The sequence below is a fragment of the Megalops cyprinoides genome, chromosome 17, assembly GCF_013368585.1.
Source record: "Megalops cyprinoides isolate fMegCyp1 chromosome 17, fMegCyp1.pri, whole genome shotgun sequence".
Taxonomy (NCBI): Eukaryota; Metazoa; Chordata; class Actinopteri; order Elopiformes; family Megalopidae; genus Megalops; species Megalops cyprinoides.
In genome coordinates this window covers 19501218-19516730 of record NC_050599.1, presented here as the reverse complement: position 1 = coordinate 19516730, position 15513 = coordinate 19501218, and the positions used below count along the sequence as shown (strand labels likewise).

Genomic DNA, 15513 nt, shown 5'->3' with positions numbered 1-15513 from the left:
AAAAATAATTTTATGATTAAATAGCTTTTGACTAGCTATTTTCAGCTGGTCAGATTCATCTTGCATTATTGCCTTATTTGTCACTGAAGCCAAAGTTTTTGTAACACTGTAGTACAGTAGCTTTAGTCCAACAAGCGGTTGGTGGCTGTCAACCATCTTCTTTGTATCGTAGGATATTGCTGTGCCACTAATAGTTTGAGGGGCAAGAGGTCTGTGTGCATGTGTGCACCTCCATTATTGGTATGTAGGTGGATACCTGTGCGTTTCGGCTGTTGTCTGACCAGAACGTAAAAAAAGACAACACATTAATCACTACATGTTGAAGTAAACTTCTGTTTTAACAAGCAGCTCAACTTAAGTGTGCCTGGTTTTTTTTTTCTTATAGTAATGTTACAGTTTGTAATGTAGTGTCGATGTGTTCTGTTGCTTGGTTACACTTTCCTCTACGTCATAAAATAATCTCCTGTAATTCCCGGAAGTTCCGGCAAAAATTGAAACGGAAGTAGGTACGTGGCCGCTTCAGCTGACATTCGGCATGATGGCGATGGAGGTGCAGAGCTCCGACCCGAACAGTGGCACATCCAGTCGGCTCGAAGTCTCTATTGACGGCCTGACCCTTAGCCCCGACTCTGAGGGCGACCAAGAGCATGTCGAAGGGATGGACCCTCCGCAAGCGAAGCGCGACAGCGAAGTTCAGAGTTCACCCGGGGGTACAGATGGGGAGGAGGGCGAGACTGCCAAAACCATGGAAAGGAAATGGGGCTTTTCTCTTGAGGAGCTCTATGGACTAGCGCTGAAATTCTTCAAAGGTAATTTATGTTTGTAATCTGTCTGAAATATTATCATTAGCATTGTTAGATCCGTGTGGTTACCTGGCCGGATACATAGTCTCAGTTACAGTGGTTTGCCAGTTGGCTAGCTGCTGTAGCTAGATTGCTAGCGAGCTGGCTGGCTGGTTGGCTGACCCGGATTGGTGTTGATCACCACTCATTGTTTTATCTGTACATTGTAAATGTGACAGGCTGTGAATGCATGTTTATATTTATTTACCAGACATCGCCTTGGGTAGACTCATATATAATCGTTGAGTCATATATAATACATATTGTCGTTTTATAGCCAGTCAGCTACCTCGCTAACAACCCATTTCAGACAGCTAAATTAGACGTGTGATCGAATACAATGTGGCTACCTAGTTGGCTCAGTCATGTGCTTAAATGATCATGGGTCATGTGCTTGATTTAATCCAGCAAATAGCTGTATAGCTATACACTTGATTTAATATTATCAACTATTTTTCTGTACGACCTGCCGTATTTCGTTTTGCTCGCCATGAGCAAAGTTTTCGTCGTGTACTATATTGCATTAAAGTCAGATTGTGGACTTGTGACTTTTGGACGTTGATGTGGTCAGTGTCATCTATGTTTCAGTAATGTGCTTGAACGCACACACATTCCAGGGCAATTGCTTGTACCACTGCCCGTAAATTCTCAGATTTGCAGGAGTGGAGTGTTTTTCCCCTAGCGTTTAAATGAACAGGACATAAGTAAACGTAGTTGAGGTATTAGCGGCATGTTTTGGTCGTCTTTCAGCCACAGTCTATTGGCCCGACTGATCCAGGATGCCTGATGTTTAATTGATGGAGTGTGGTTTCTTTTGAGACGTTACGGTTATTTCTCAAACTTGTTTCCAAGCGTCAGTGTTGTTGCAGTCCTCCAGGTGGGCGGTACCCCGCCGGTAAGGGGTTGCTCTCCACAGAGCCCTTGAATGGCGGCACATGGGTTATTGATCCCGGAGTCATCCTGGGTTTTACAGCTGACTAGTGTAGATGAATCACCGTTCGTTCCTGTCACTTGGTCGCATGAATTCTTACATCAGACAGTTGTGGTAAAAGATCGTATCATCGCTTGATTTCTGTTTGTCTTATTTTAGTGTTTCTCGTGTTTGTTCAAATGAAATAGCGTAGACGTTACATTTACTCTGTCTAAAAATAAAATAGCCTACAAGTTTCTGTAAAATTAAATAATAGTCTTTTTCGGTGTTACTTACGTAGCAGGGGATAAATAGTTGTAGCTTTTTTTAAATGATAGCATTAGGTATACATGCCCATGTACAAAGAATCTGTTTATTCTTGTAAGTTGATTTTTCACATTAGTATAACATTAGCATAAGTATACATACACATATTAAAAGTTGCTGTAAATTTTGAGACCTGAGTTTCTGGACTTAGACACTAGGAGCCGGATTTAACTCTGACATGAAGTGCATGAATGTTTCCCCCTGTTTACCCAGAGCTGCCCTTTACAGTAACAGGGAACAATGCAATACTGTATGTGGGGCATGTCCAACCGTCAGTCGTAAGGCTGGTAGTACAGGATGTCTGGCAGAGTGCCAGCTAATGTTGTAAGTATGTCTTTCTGTTGCAGGTAGAAGTGTAATTTATTTGTTGCAGTGAATGCTGCAGTATCTCAGAGTCATTGCATGGGTGCAAAGGCTACGCTAGAGCCTAAGGCAGTATGTAAATGCAGACTCACACTTGACTCTGTTAGGTGGAAAATCCTGATTTTTGCCTAGTTCAAGATTTGGAAATGGGCCATGAGGAAATTGTTTGAGAGTGGACAGTGATCTGTCTGAACAAAACCTATAACTAGGCTAATGCTGCTGCATCAAACGGACGAATGTTCAAGAACAGCTTAGAACATCCTAGAATGTGGGGAGTCAGTGCAGGAAAGTGGCAGGGAGCTTATGGATTGATTACTTGTTGTACTGATAACAGTGGCTGTAGCTTTTTAGCTGATACTGCTGAGGTTATAGCAAAGACAGTTTTTATGATTTGTTTGCTCATCTAGAATGAGCCCCATGTCACACAAAAATAAACCAATTGTTTAATTTTAGCAGCAGCGTCTTGATTGGCGAGAAATGGTTATGTATAAAGGTTATAATACTCTAAAAAGTGTCAATTTGCTCTTTGGTTTATCTCACTGAAGAGGGCATGGTGGCAGAACGGGATTCATATTCCAGTGGTGTCTGTATCACCCAGTCCGTGTTTAACTCTGTTAATCAGTAACTTTTACATGGAGTCTGAATTTCCATTGATTTGCTAGAAAAATATGTCATAAATGTACTGGCAAAACAGACAACCTCATTCAAGGTGACTTACTTTTAATGCACTGTTTGTTTTCAGTTATTCTTTCTGTAACATTGCCATAAAGTTACCATGCATAAGCAGGCCCATTGGAAGTGACCGGTCTGGGACTTCTTTGACATTTCTGTCATTTCCATTGCTGTAACTGGACCATGCTGGCCTGTCCTTGATCAACTTTCCATTTTATTCCACTAGTTTGTGGTTTTAACATATTTTGGCCGCTTCAAGTAAGCGCTTAGCATAGACTTCAAGTATATTTGTGTCAAAACTGGGGACGGGTGACTGTTAGATCATCATAAAGCTTCCTGTGCTAAATTATGAGCTCTTGACATATATTTCAAAGTTGACTGTAACTGTCCTCTCAGATTGCTTCAGAGCCTGACAGTGTAGGAGAGACAGGAGTTACATCAACCAGTGAGGTGTTTTGTTGAGTCCAGAACTGTCAACACCCACCCATTAACAACACTTCAGTTTTTGAATGTGCGCAGTTAGCCAAGAAATACATGACTACATTGCTCCATAGTTCTTGCTTGTATTAGCACACTGGTTTGAATCCTACACTGGCTTGAATACCGCACTTGAGCACCCTAGAATAGAATTTCTGAGAGGAGCAGTGGGGTAGTATGCTCATGAGTTAACTTTACCTGAACATCCGTGGTTATACTTTTTCACAATGTGTGTGGTGGGTAAGTGAGCAATGAATGAGGCTGCCCATCCCTTAAGCAAACAAGAGAACACAATTGAATTGTACATTGCAATTGTATCAGAATACGGTGCTGCCTGCAACTGTTTCCCCACTCATTCTCCTCTTGTTGCTGTAGTCCTGTGAAAGGTGGTCTCGTACAGCTCAACGTGGAGCCCGCTGCAGGAAGGATTCAGAGGGCTGGCTTTTCTGTTGTTATTTTACACCTGAAACAATAGCCACAGAGCTCGCATGGCGCGCCGAGGCGTTTCAACAGCTGATCGTTCTGAGGCAGAAAGCACGCCTCCGCTGTTGCTGGCTCCCCTTTAGTAAAGAGCCTCTTGCCACTCTCGCATGCACGGCGTTCCGCTCGCAGTCTTTTCTCCGAAAAGCATCCAAGTTGCTTCCACTAAGAGAAATGGAGTAACTGCGAAAGAGAATAGGCAGTGTGTTCCATGTCACCAAATGGGTCGACTGAGGAAAACAGTATAGCACACACCCACTATGAGGCTACGCTGAACAGTTGTGTTTAGTTTTGTGGATTGGAATTTACATCACAGGAATAGCTCGGGGTTCCACCTCTCATCCGTGTTTCAAACACAGCTGCCCCCCCCCCCCCCCACAATCGACAACAGCACTGGGCTTGTTATTCTTGAATAGAGAAAGGGTCAAAGTTTCTATTGACTTTGGAAAATTCTCTTGCTGTTGCATAGTCTTGCATAGTCCTTCTTAGATGAAGTCACCCTTTAAAGTGAGCAAATCAATCATAAAGATGACTAATGTTGTCCCGTTTCTTTTTCTGCAGACAAAGATGGCAAAGCCTTCCATCCGAAGTACGAAGAGAAACTTCGGCTAGTGGCCCTCCACAAGCAGGTGTTACTGGGCCCGTACAATCCAGACGCTTCTCCGGAAGTGGGATTCTTTGATGTCTTGGGAAACGATAGGAGGTAACTTGTTCTGTGGGAAGCATCTTTGAACTGGTTTTAAACTGAACCTGTTGACCCCTTCTGTGGTGTGTGTGTGTGTGTGTGTGTGTGTGTGTGTGTGTGTGTGTGTGTGTGTGTGTGTGTGTGTGGATAAGCTGTACCCATGTTACAGGGATGTTTGAGGGTGTAAATGCATAATGTTACACATCAAACAACAGTGGCACCGTGCATAATAACACAAAAACACAATTGCTTGTTGAAACTTGATGGCAAGCGTGACCTTGCTAGGTCAGGATCAGTTTAATTTTGTAGCTTAGAATGGTAGAGTGAAGGATTTGGATGAGGAAAGCCTGTGCTGATTCAGTGCTCAGAGCACTGTCTCTCTCCAGAGCAATTGGCATGCTCTGCACATGTCCGCAGAGTGTATTTGAACATTGCAGAATTCAGTGTGATTGGGAGCATTAGCACCGCTTATCTGAGTGATTAGGGATGTTCCCTGGTAATGGAAAAATGTCACATTTCTGTTCTGTTGGCCAGGAGGAGAGGTATTAGCTAGGAAGAGTGCTGGGCTGTACAGGGCTAAAGGCAACCCTGTAGGTACCATAAAAGGCTTTTCTCTAACCTTTTACATTTGCTGGTTTTTGGCCTTTGTGTGATTGTGGTTTACAGATCTACACTCAGTCATTTTAGTCAAATGACCTGGTCCAGGGTTTCTTTGAATCTACAGTGGTATTCAGGTTTAGAAAGGAGATTTTTCGAATGGGTACGTGTAGGTCTTCATTTTGTGAAAATACCACTATTCAAGTAGGTAGCATATGCTACCTACTTGTGATTCCATTTGTTAAAATGTTATTGACTAACTGTTTTAGTGCAGGCTTGGATAGATTAGATTGACATTTGTGTCTGCTGTTTCTGAAACTGAACACTATTCAGAAGGGATTGTACAACTTCCCAACTAGACTGCAATAACTTTTCAGAATCGGGAGGCTGTACATCAAAGTTGTGGGTTGTTAAATATGTATAAGCTTTCTGATAAGCATCTTTAACACTGTAGCAGGACCTGCAACGTCCATATTTGTACTTTTATTTGTACTTTGTATTGAACTTGACAATGTGCAAAATAACCGGATCCTCATTTCCTGCTGAAGAGCCTAAGTCAGCAAGAGCGATACAGGAGGAGGAGGAGACCTACAGCTCATAGAAAAAAAACAGAAAATTGGTCATCCATTAAAAATGCTTTTGCCTGCGTCCTTTCTTTTACAATACTGTATGCAGTGCAGCTTGCTTGTTAGTTATTTTGTACTAGTTTTCAATCTTTACATTTACAGTATATGCCATTTCCACACCTTTCCTTGGTGATTCCTGCTTTATTTAACATTGTCAGAATGGTCAGTATTATGGACTATGTTAGATACTCTCAAGAGTCAGTCGTTTGTCACTGGGGAAGGAGTTGACATTTTCATTTTCTTCTTTCAGTTTCTTTGAATTTTTTATTTCATGATTGTTTCAGAAGAGGCTTAGTTCAGATCGCTTACCACATTGGGAACATAACCTGCATTGTAACAGAAATAGGTACAGTAATTACAGCAGTTGTCTCTGCTGTAATGGCATGCTACTGTGTTACTGGTATGCAGCTGTCATCATAGTACTGTAGCTCTGATTAATTACCTTAGCATAGTTAGGGCTGGCTGCCTTAACTGTAATAATGTCTGTCACTAAGACATGCCTCTCCAGCAGCTGAACATTTTCTTGGATATCAATTGGTGGCATTATATACTACTATGAACCACTACACCAGCTCAGTATAACTTGTGGTTTAAATGGTGAGGCCTGTCTCACCCTGAAGGATCCGTATTTTCATGTATGTGTTCCCCTCTCTTCGTCTTTGAATTTTTCAATCTGCAGGCCACTACAAAAACCTCATACTTTTATTGAGAGGTTCTTAGAAAAGTTTTGATGTATGATGTAACGATCAAGAGTGTCATTTGTCAAGTGTGTTCTTTGAAGAGTCAGCTTCCTGGAATGCTAAAATCGCACACGGTGAGAGCCTCTACGCTAACAGCTTGTCTAACGTGTCCTCCCCTGTAGGAAAGAATGGGCATCTCTGGGCAATATGGAGAAGGAGGAAGCCATGGTGGAGTTTGTGAAACTGCTGAACAAATGCTGTAATTTATTTGCACCTTATGTCACGTCGCACAAAATAGAGAGGGATGAACAGGAAAGGAGAAGGTGAGAAAGTGCTTCTTTGTCAGCATTGATCACCATCTCTCTTCCGTTTCCTGTGATGATCACATCTTTGCTCTCCTTTCTCCTGTGATGATCGCCCCTGTCTCTGATGTGTCTCGCATGGCGGTTGCTCTGTCTTTTGCGTGTCTCCTGTTGTTATCATACTGCGTCTCTCGTGTCCGGCTGTGACGAGCACTTCTGTTCACGTGTCCAATCACCATAACCCTCTCGCTTCTCCTGCTGTGTCCTCCCTGTGGCTCGGGCACGTCTCCTACCCATCCCGCCTCTCTCGGCGGGCAATGCGTGCAGGAGGGAGGAAGAGGAGCGGCAGCGAAGGGAGGAGGAGGAGCGGGAGCGTCAGAGGCAGGAGGAGGAGCAGCGGCGCAGGGAGGAGGAGGAGAGACTGCGGAGAGAGGAGGAGGAGAGGAGGCAGGCGCAGGAGGAGAGGCTGCGCATGGAGCAGCAGAAGTAAGATAGCGTTTTTCAACAGCTGTTGGTGAAACTTGCGCATAAACACATAGGTTACATTTTTATATTTAGCTGTCCCAGAAGCTAACTTTACACACAGTGTGCTTTCTTACCACTGTACCTGAGTCTATCCTGGAGCTCTCCATAAGCAGCAAGTTCCTCAGACAGTGAAAGCAGCTTTGATGCTCCAGCACACCTTAGTTAGCTTAACCATGAACACAGCCCTCTGTACTGCGTAGCGCACTGCAGTGATGCAGCCAGTGCATACGCAGTACTGTATGTATGTGCTGCAGGGTAGAGTTTGACCGCGTGTTCTCTGTGCAGGCAGCAGATCATGGCAGCCCTGAACGCCCAGACAGCGGTCCAGTTCCAGCAGTACGCCGCGCAGCAGTACCCAGAAAACCCGGAGCAGCAGCAGGTTCTGATCCGACAGCTGCAAGAACAGCACTACCAGCAGTACATGCAGCAGCTCTACCAGGTGCAGCTGGCCCAGCAGCAGGTACTGTAACACGCCCCAGGGGATTGTGGGAAAGCACAGTTCATGTGCCAATCAAGCATATACCATTGATGACTACTGTTTTTTGGTCAGGTTAGACAGTGAAGGGTCACATATGGGTCCTGTGCAGTTCAACATACTTTTTGTATATATGTATGTATGTATGCATGCATGCATTTAGTCCATCTGTCTGTCTGTCCATTCAGCCATGTCAGTCTAATGGACCTTCTTAAGTAAATGAAGACATTGACCTGAGAGTTTGGGACAACTGAGCACTGGAGTTTTCATCCTTGTGTGATTAATAAAGTGAGGGAGTCCAGTGAGAGAGATGTTTGAGAAGACCTCTAGAGCAGCATTTGTGATTGTGTCTGTTTTTGGTTGTGCTCCAGCTGTGTATTCTGTCATATCACAGGCCGCCCTACAGAAGCAGCAGGGTGAGGCTGTTGTGTCGTCATCATCGGCAGACGTTAACTTGAGCACAGCGTCCCCTGCTGAGACAGAGGTTCCAACACTGAACGGCCAGCCCGACGAACAAACAGAGTCTCTGGATAAGGACCAGGAGGTGGAGTCTGCAGAGGAGCTGACTGAAAACGGGCCAATAGGCATGTATTTTCATAATGATTGTTTGCAGTGGACGCGTCGGTTATTTGGGAGACCAGAAATGAATCATTTCCCCGTTAGTATGTGTGTTAAAAGTGTACATGCTGTAAAATCCATGCATCACCCAACCTAGTTTTGGTCCCTTGGTTTAGTTCAAAGGGAGGCCACCCCGGTCTTCGAGGACCACGCTCCAGCAGGTACATATGATTTAGTGCCTGACCCAGAACCAGGTGAACATTGGCTTTACATTATATCCAATTCATACTAGTTAGCGGTGCAAACCTAGCATGGCATAAGCCAGTTTGTCGACCATGCTTTTTTTTTTTTTTACCACAGATATTAACAACACTAACTAACCGCTACTGGTCCAAGCTTGTAGATCTGCTTTGTGGTTAACATGTCCGCATTGGTAATGCAGTAGAAGGGCTTTGGCTGCTCAAAGTGACCACCAATAAATTGCATAATGTAAGGAAAGCAACCATACTGAGCCCATTTCAGAGTCTAAGAGCTAAGATTTATCAATTGCTTGCAGTACTCAATATACTCAAAAATTAACTGAATTCATGAGCTGCGTGTGTACATTATAGCAGAGATAGTTTGGAAAAAAGTACAAACACTCTCCCTGTAAACTCTCATGAAATGGAGGCTTTGATGTAAGGTTGCTATCTTTGCTTTTCAGTATGTGAAAAATGTCTGTCCAGCAGGTTGTCTTCATTGTGCAACAGCATGGCTAACGGTAGTAAAGACTGTTAATTAGCTGTACCCCTGCCTCTGTTTGGGGCCCGGCAGTGTACTTGCATGTCTGGCTGCCTCATGCTACGGAGATCAGAGAAAGAGTCCTGCAAGCTGCTGAGCGCAGCCTTAACTAATCGGGACTCTCCACGCCCCCCTCTGTAGACATCGCCCCCGTGATAGCCGCGCCCTCCATGTGGACGCGGCCGCAGATCCGTGACTTCAAGGAGAAGATCCGGCAGGATGCGGACTCCGTCATCACGGTGGGGCGGGGCGAGGTGGTGACGGTGCGTGTGCCCACTCACGAGGAGGGCTCCTACCTCTTCTGGGAGTTCGCCACTGACTACTACGACATCGGCTTCGGGGTCTACTTCGAGTGGACGGACTCACCCAACACAGCAGTCAGCGTGCACGTCAGCGAGTCAAGCGAGGACGAGGAGGACGAGGAAGGTGAGCCCTGTGGCAGAGGTGGCTCTCTCCGCAAACACATGTCATATCCTGTGGATCGCATTCCATTTTACGGAACAGAGAGCCATCCTTCATACTCAACTGTCAGAGTTCACTATGCTTTAGTCCCTACTGATTAGTGTGGAATAGGGTTGAGGCCAGTGGATCAAATCCTGTGTGAAAAACCGCTAAGTATACTAAACCTGAATTTATCGAGCAAGGATGTAGCAGTTCAAATAGGCAAACAGACTTTACAGCCTGCTGTATATCTCTAAGTGCGCCAATCTCTCGTTTTCATTACAGGGGATGCTCGGAGTGAAGAGGAGAAAGCCAAAAAGAACACCAACAAGCCCCAAGTGGACGAGATAGTGCCGGTGTACCGGCGGGACTGCCACGAAGAGGTGTACGCCGGGAGCCACCAGTACCCCGGCCGGGGCGTCTACCTGCTCAAGTTCGACAACTCCTACTCCCTCTGGAGATCAAAAAGTGTCTACTACAGAGTTTACTACACTAGATAAGCCAGGAGGCGGACACCGGGGCTGGGGTGGGGGCGCGCGGGTGGGCTGGAGGCACAGGGTTCTTACAAGCTGGGTCCCCTGAAGGGGCGCTGCCAACGCCTCTGTCCAACCGGGATCTGGAAGGGCGGCGGCGGAGGACCCGTTCGCACGCCTCGCGAGAGAGAGCCTCTCTCGGCCTGCTTCCTGAGGAGGGGAACATCGATTTTGTGTCTCATCTGCCGCCTTTCAGCTCTCTTGTCATAGACAGCGTGAAGTTCATGGGTCTCCTTTCAGCAAAACACTGCCTTACCTTGTCCTAAAGGAGCGAGCATGACTCATAACATGATACCACGTTAGGTCTTTTGCTGCATGATTTCATGAATGAGTGGTCTGCATTTGTCTGTAAACCTGTTTTGCATACTGTGTTCAGTGCTGATACATGTTATCCGCTAACGATCTGCAGTGATGCATGATGCCGAGTTCACCATCCTAATGGTGTGTAATATAATAGATTGATTCATGGAAAGGGAACGTGTAGGAGAGTCTTTGGAAGGACTTTCGGTAGATCTAATCAGTACATAAGGTTCACTGTTATCACTGTGCTGAAACAGCTTGGCATGTAGAACATGCTTTGCCCAGCTAAAAACGTGACCGTGAAGGTTCGGAATCGCAGAGCTATGGTGTTGAGCATCTTGCCACGGGAGTTTGCAGGTGTGGGGAGATCAAGGCTGTCTTTACTCTTAGCCTACACGTTTTCTGACGCCTGACTGGCTCAGGTCAGAACGGGCGTCTTGCCTTTTTGTTGCGGTCAGACCATAAAAACGAAGCCATGGTGAGGCAGTGACTGAGGCATTCATTCACCTTGGTTAACCTGTGACCTGCGACCCTGCTGATGCTCATATGGTAGACAGGACAACCTTAGGACAATTGTGCCCAGTTTCACAGCAAGCATTTGGCCCACGCAGCCCAGGCCATTTCAGACAGGGATGGCATACTTTCATAATGTCCAATCCTCACACTGTATCTTCACACTGTCGCTCTCTCAGCATTCAGTTTGCAGAAACCTGTCCTCTTGTTTTTGTGCATGTCTGTTATTGGTGTAATCTGTTACTCGAGTGCTCATCCAATCATTAAAAAAGTATGGAAGGTGTGTTTTGTTCTCATTCAGCAATGCAAAGTTTCAGAGTTTGGGATTGCAGTAACAACTGAAAGCACACGTGGTTCATGCTGATTTCTGTTTCTCTTGAACTTGCCGTACTGGAACTTGCCTTCCAAATCAAGGTATTTTAGCATTGCCTCCTAAATTGAAAGGGATTAGAAATTGTAAAGAGGGCTCTTCAGACATGGTTTGACTGCAGGTTGCTGTAACACTATGAAAGAAAATATATAAAGCTGTTAAAAGATCATAATTTAGTATTCCTCTCACTTTAAGTACAGTTAATTACAATCATAACTATGCTAATGCAAGGTATACACTGGTATTTGGATGACTGGCTCATAGTGTTAGCACAAGGATCAATGTAGAGATTTTTCAGTACTGGAATGCCAAGAATTTATAGAGTAATTAGAACTCATGCCTACCCTAGATGATGAGGCTTGACCTAGTTTTCCACTGTCAATCCTAGCAGTGCTATAGTGCAAACAATGCATCTCAAACTGGCATTGCTGTTGGAACAGCAAGTATGCAAGTTATACTATAGTTAATAAACTGCATTCTGTGGAAGCTTTTGGATATAAATGTTCAGGAGGGATAGCAGCTAGCAGCAGATATGTCTTTTACATGCATCACCTGCGACTCTTGTCTGTAAATTGTGGGGAATAGTTGTCCTGTATTCAGTGCTGTTTGCCAAGCTTCATAAACTGACTGCACTTTGATACTAAATTCACTGAAGTACTCTGAAACCAACAGCTGGATTTCTGCTTCCATTCATTTAGATGTTTTGCCAATGCATGTACAAAAGTAAAATGCCAGCGGCCAGCAGTACTATTACCTGGTCTTCCTATAGAAGATGAGTAAACCAAAAACTGCTTTCCCATTTTTTGCAGTGTGGAGCCTCTGAAGTATAGTCTTTAAATGACCATTGTTTGATGTTCTTTATTTCCAGCTACATTTTGCTATGGATACGATTTAACTCAGGCTTTGTGTAATTCCCCTGTTCGCTCATGTTGAATGGGATTGGATGTGCTCTTTCCTTGGTTAGTGTCACCCACTCCACATTCTCCAGTTACCTTTTGTTAGTCTGTAGACCCTTGGGATATCATACAACACCATACTGACTTCAGTGTCCCCTTAGGGTAAATTTTATATTCTAGCACTAAAAGCTTAGTTTGCAGCTTGTGGGCTAACATAAAAACAAAGTATTTGTTTAATGTTTTGTAGTTTTGGTTTATATGTAGAAACATCTGGAAACTAACATGAGAAACAGTATTCTGTCTAAAATCTTTAGTAGGAAATATCGCCATCACAAAGCTGTGTTGTGTCTATAAATTTAGTATTTCAGCTTTCTTCAGTAATGTTAACAGCTCTATACTAAAGCCTCTGTCCTCATTTGACCCTTCTTTATAAGGTCTTGTGGTAAAAGCTGCAATTAGCAGTCAATTACCGCTACTTGTGCTTATACCTGGAGGATTGAACTAACTTAGAGGATTTTGAAAGTTTTAGCATTGGTTGTTTATGTTACTTAGTATGGGTGTTACCTTTTGGCTTCAATCAACCGCCAAAAGCTACATTTAAACAAGCCATGTTGGCACTCAAAATATGATCACAATATGTTTTGCCTTTGTTCATGTTACTTGCACGGCTGTTACTTGGCTGTTCTATTCAACACTGAGAGCACACATTTAAACCTAGAGTTCTGAGTTTCTCACTTATTCAATCCATTCTGAAACTGGTCAGCTTTAGTACTAAGACGTCTTCTAGCCTGACCTTTACTGGGGCTCACAGTGCCCTTTAGAATGTGGTTATTTCCTTTATGTGGAAGTGCTGGTTTTGGCATCCACCTGCCACCTGGACGGTGTGAATGAAACCCAGTTGTGGTTCACCCCTGTGATTTCTGCCTGGTGCTCTTACCTGAGCCTGTACTGTTGATCAATTCAAAGTGTTTTTGTTGTCATTTGATTACCAGTATGTACATAAAATCCATATTCCTATTTGCTGTGAATTAAATGAAAAAAAGCTGTTTCCTAAAGTGGGGCAATACATGTCTGTTTCACATTATCACTGTGACCCTTAAATGTATGCAGCTGTCTGGAGGTCCATCCAAGTTGAAGGAATGTAATTTTGTATGATTAAAAAGCTATGGGGCAGGAAAATGGTCTGCCTAAATAACGGATCGTTCCAAGTCAGAGATGCTCGGCAGCATTTGCTGGCATATGGGATTTAAATGACTACAAATGGCCCGCAACCAGCTTGTTTGAGTTACTTGCATGTAAAATAGTGTTGTGGATTCATTGGCAATATCATGCAGTGAACACAGGACAGGCTCCTTCCTTAGATGCGGTAATATGGAGACCAACAGCAATGGTAAAGACAGATGTAAGAAACAAAGGCTTGCTCCCCATGTGGGTAAAGACATCTTCCCCGAATCTAGTATGTTCAGACTGGCTTAAGTTCCTTTTTTTGTTATTTTAACGGTAACAGCACAGATGTTGGTTTAACATTGATCATCATTCTTAGCCTCCAGTGCATTTTGTTTTTCTCTCTAGCGATAATGTTGAATGTTGGCCCTTGTGAAAAGAAGGTGAGGTGGGGTGAGCAGAAGCTTTGCAGGGGTAAGATGAATGCTTTTGTAAATTGTTCAAGGTGAAAAGGTGGGGCTCTGTATGTAAGCTGTAAATTTCAAACTTCCAACATGAGAAAGCTCAGTGATTTTTATTGCTTTGACCTGTGTTCTGTGCAGTGCGAGTGGAAAACTCTTGGGCATATATTTAATCTTAATTAAACTTTCATCTACCTGTACCAGCCAAGTGTGAGTCTTTCATTATAAGTGCTGTATCTAGCCATCTCTCAGAGAGATTGTATTGCTCTCAGTATTATCAGGTTTCATAAGGAGAAAATTTGTTGATGTAAAAATGTAAATTGCCGTTTATGATACTGAGCTATGATATACTAACTCCAGCCGTACGCCTTAGTTGCTGCTGATATAAGATCAGTGCACAGCATGTCATACTAGTACTGACAGGCTGATTACCGATTCAGGATTAGAGTGAGGGAGTGATTTGCTATGCGGGCCTTTCCTCAGGGAGAGATCCACCATTGCTTCAGAAGAACTTTTGCCAGTGTGTTTCTCCACATCTGGAGCTGATAAGAGCATGCGCGAGGTAAAGGTGTGAGGGCTAACGCCATAAAGAAACACTTCTTTGGTGGCCTGCTTTGGTTATGAGAGATGATGAATTCCACATGTACAGCACCCACAGTGAGTGGGCGTGACTCACCACAATACCAGCAATGTGTTCCACCAGCCTGGGGTGGTCCAGGAGTACTCACCACTAATCATGTGATGTGGAGACAGCAAGATTAATGTAGTCCGTTAAACTGCAGAACAGTTACACCTCTACACTCCAAACAAGCCAAGACACCGGGATATCCCCCACTTTTTGCTGTGAAGCAGCATGGGAATGGTGCTGTAATGGCCACAAAGACTGAAAACAAATGTAATTGTAAGCTTCATGTCCTGAGCGATTAGGCAGGAAAGGGTGGACCATGTCTTGCGTGCTCAGTATCTCCATTATGTTAGCTTATTTGTTTACTTGGTAAATATTTTATCTAGGTAGGGTGAAATGCAGTTATGCATTTTCTATCAGTGCCACATCCCATCTGAGCTACTTTCTTCTTCCACCACTGAAGACAGACACCCCCTTCCCTTCATAACCCTGTATAAAACATTTCCACCTGTTAAGATGTAATAAGGAAATTATACATCTTCATCAGTTGAATTCAAAATTCATTTATTCATTTTTCAAAAACAGATTTTAAGTACTCGTTGTTGCAGAGATTGCACAGTTAATCATTGCAAAGATTTTCATCATGGTAATAATGATTACATATTCACATACTTCCCCAGACATTTCAATTTCATAGTCCGCATGGATTCATTTTCATTACACTGATTTCCTTTCAAGTGCTCCCCATCTAATAGTATTGTCCTCAACTGCCAATTCAAACAGTTCAACTGTTCAACTTTCTTATCCCTGAATTCCCCTGTAATCCAGGATGTGATCATCACCATCACTAAAACATCCTTCATACCGCTAAAACATCATTTGTACATTCTGATCATCACTTCCCTTATGTC

The 15513-nt window shown here is 43.8% G+C and overlaps 1 protein-coding gene across 2 annotated transcripts; it reads left to right on the top strand.

Annotated features, from left to right (window-relative positions):
- Positions 1 to 512: 512 nt before the first annotated feature.
- Positions 513 to 11413, top strand: LOC118792035 (Golgi resident protein GCP60-like). 2 transcript variants are annotated; one of them, XM_036549723.1, is made up of 9 exons: positions 513 to 809; positions 4633 to 4774; positions 6842 to 6982; positions 7289 to 7447; positions 7772 to 7946; positions 8356 to 8545; positions 8696 to 8740; positions 9441 to 9725; positions 10026 to 11413. In XM_036549723.1, exons 1-9 carry the CDS (start codon positions 536 to 538, stop codon positions 10238 to 10240), a joined length of 1626 nt encoding a protein of 541 aa, XP_036405616.1. In that variant the 5' UTR covers positions 513 to 535; the 3' UTR covers positions 10241 to 11413. The 2 variants fall into 2 exon arrangements, with proteins under 2 accessions (XP_036405616.1, XP_036405615.1); XM_036549722.1 differs by having other exon boundaries at positions 8696 to 8773.
- Positions 11414 to 15513: the final 4100 nt, after the last annotated feature.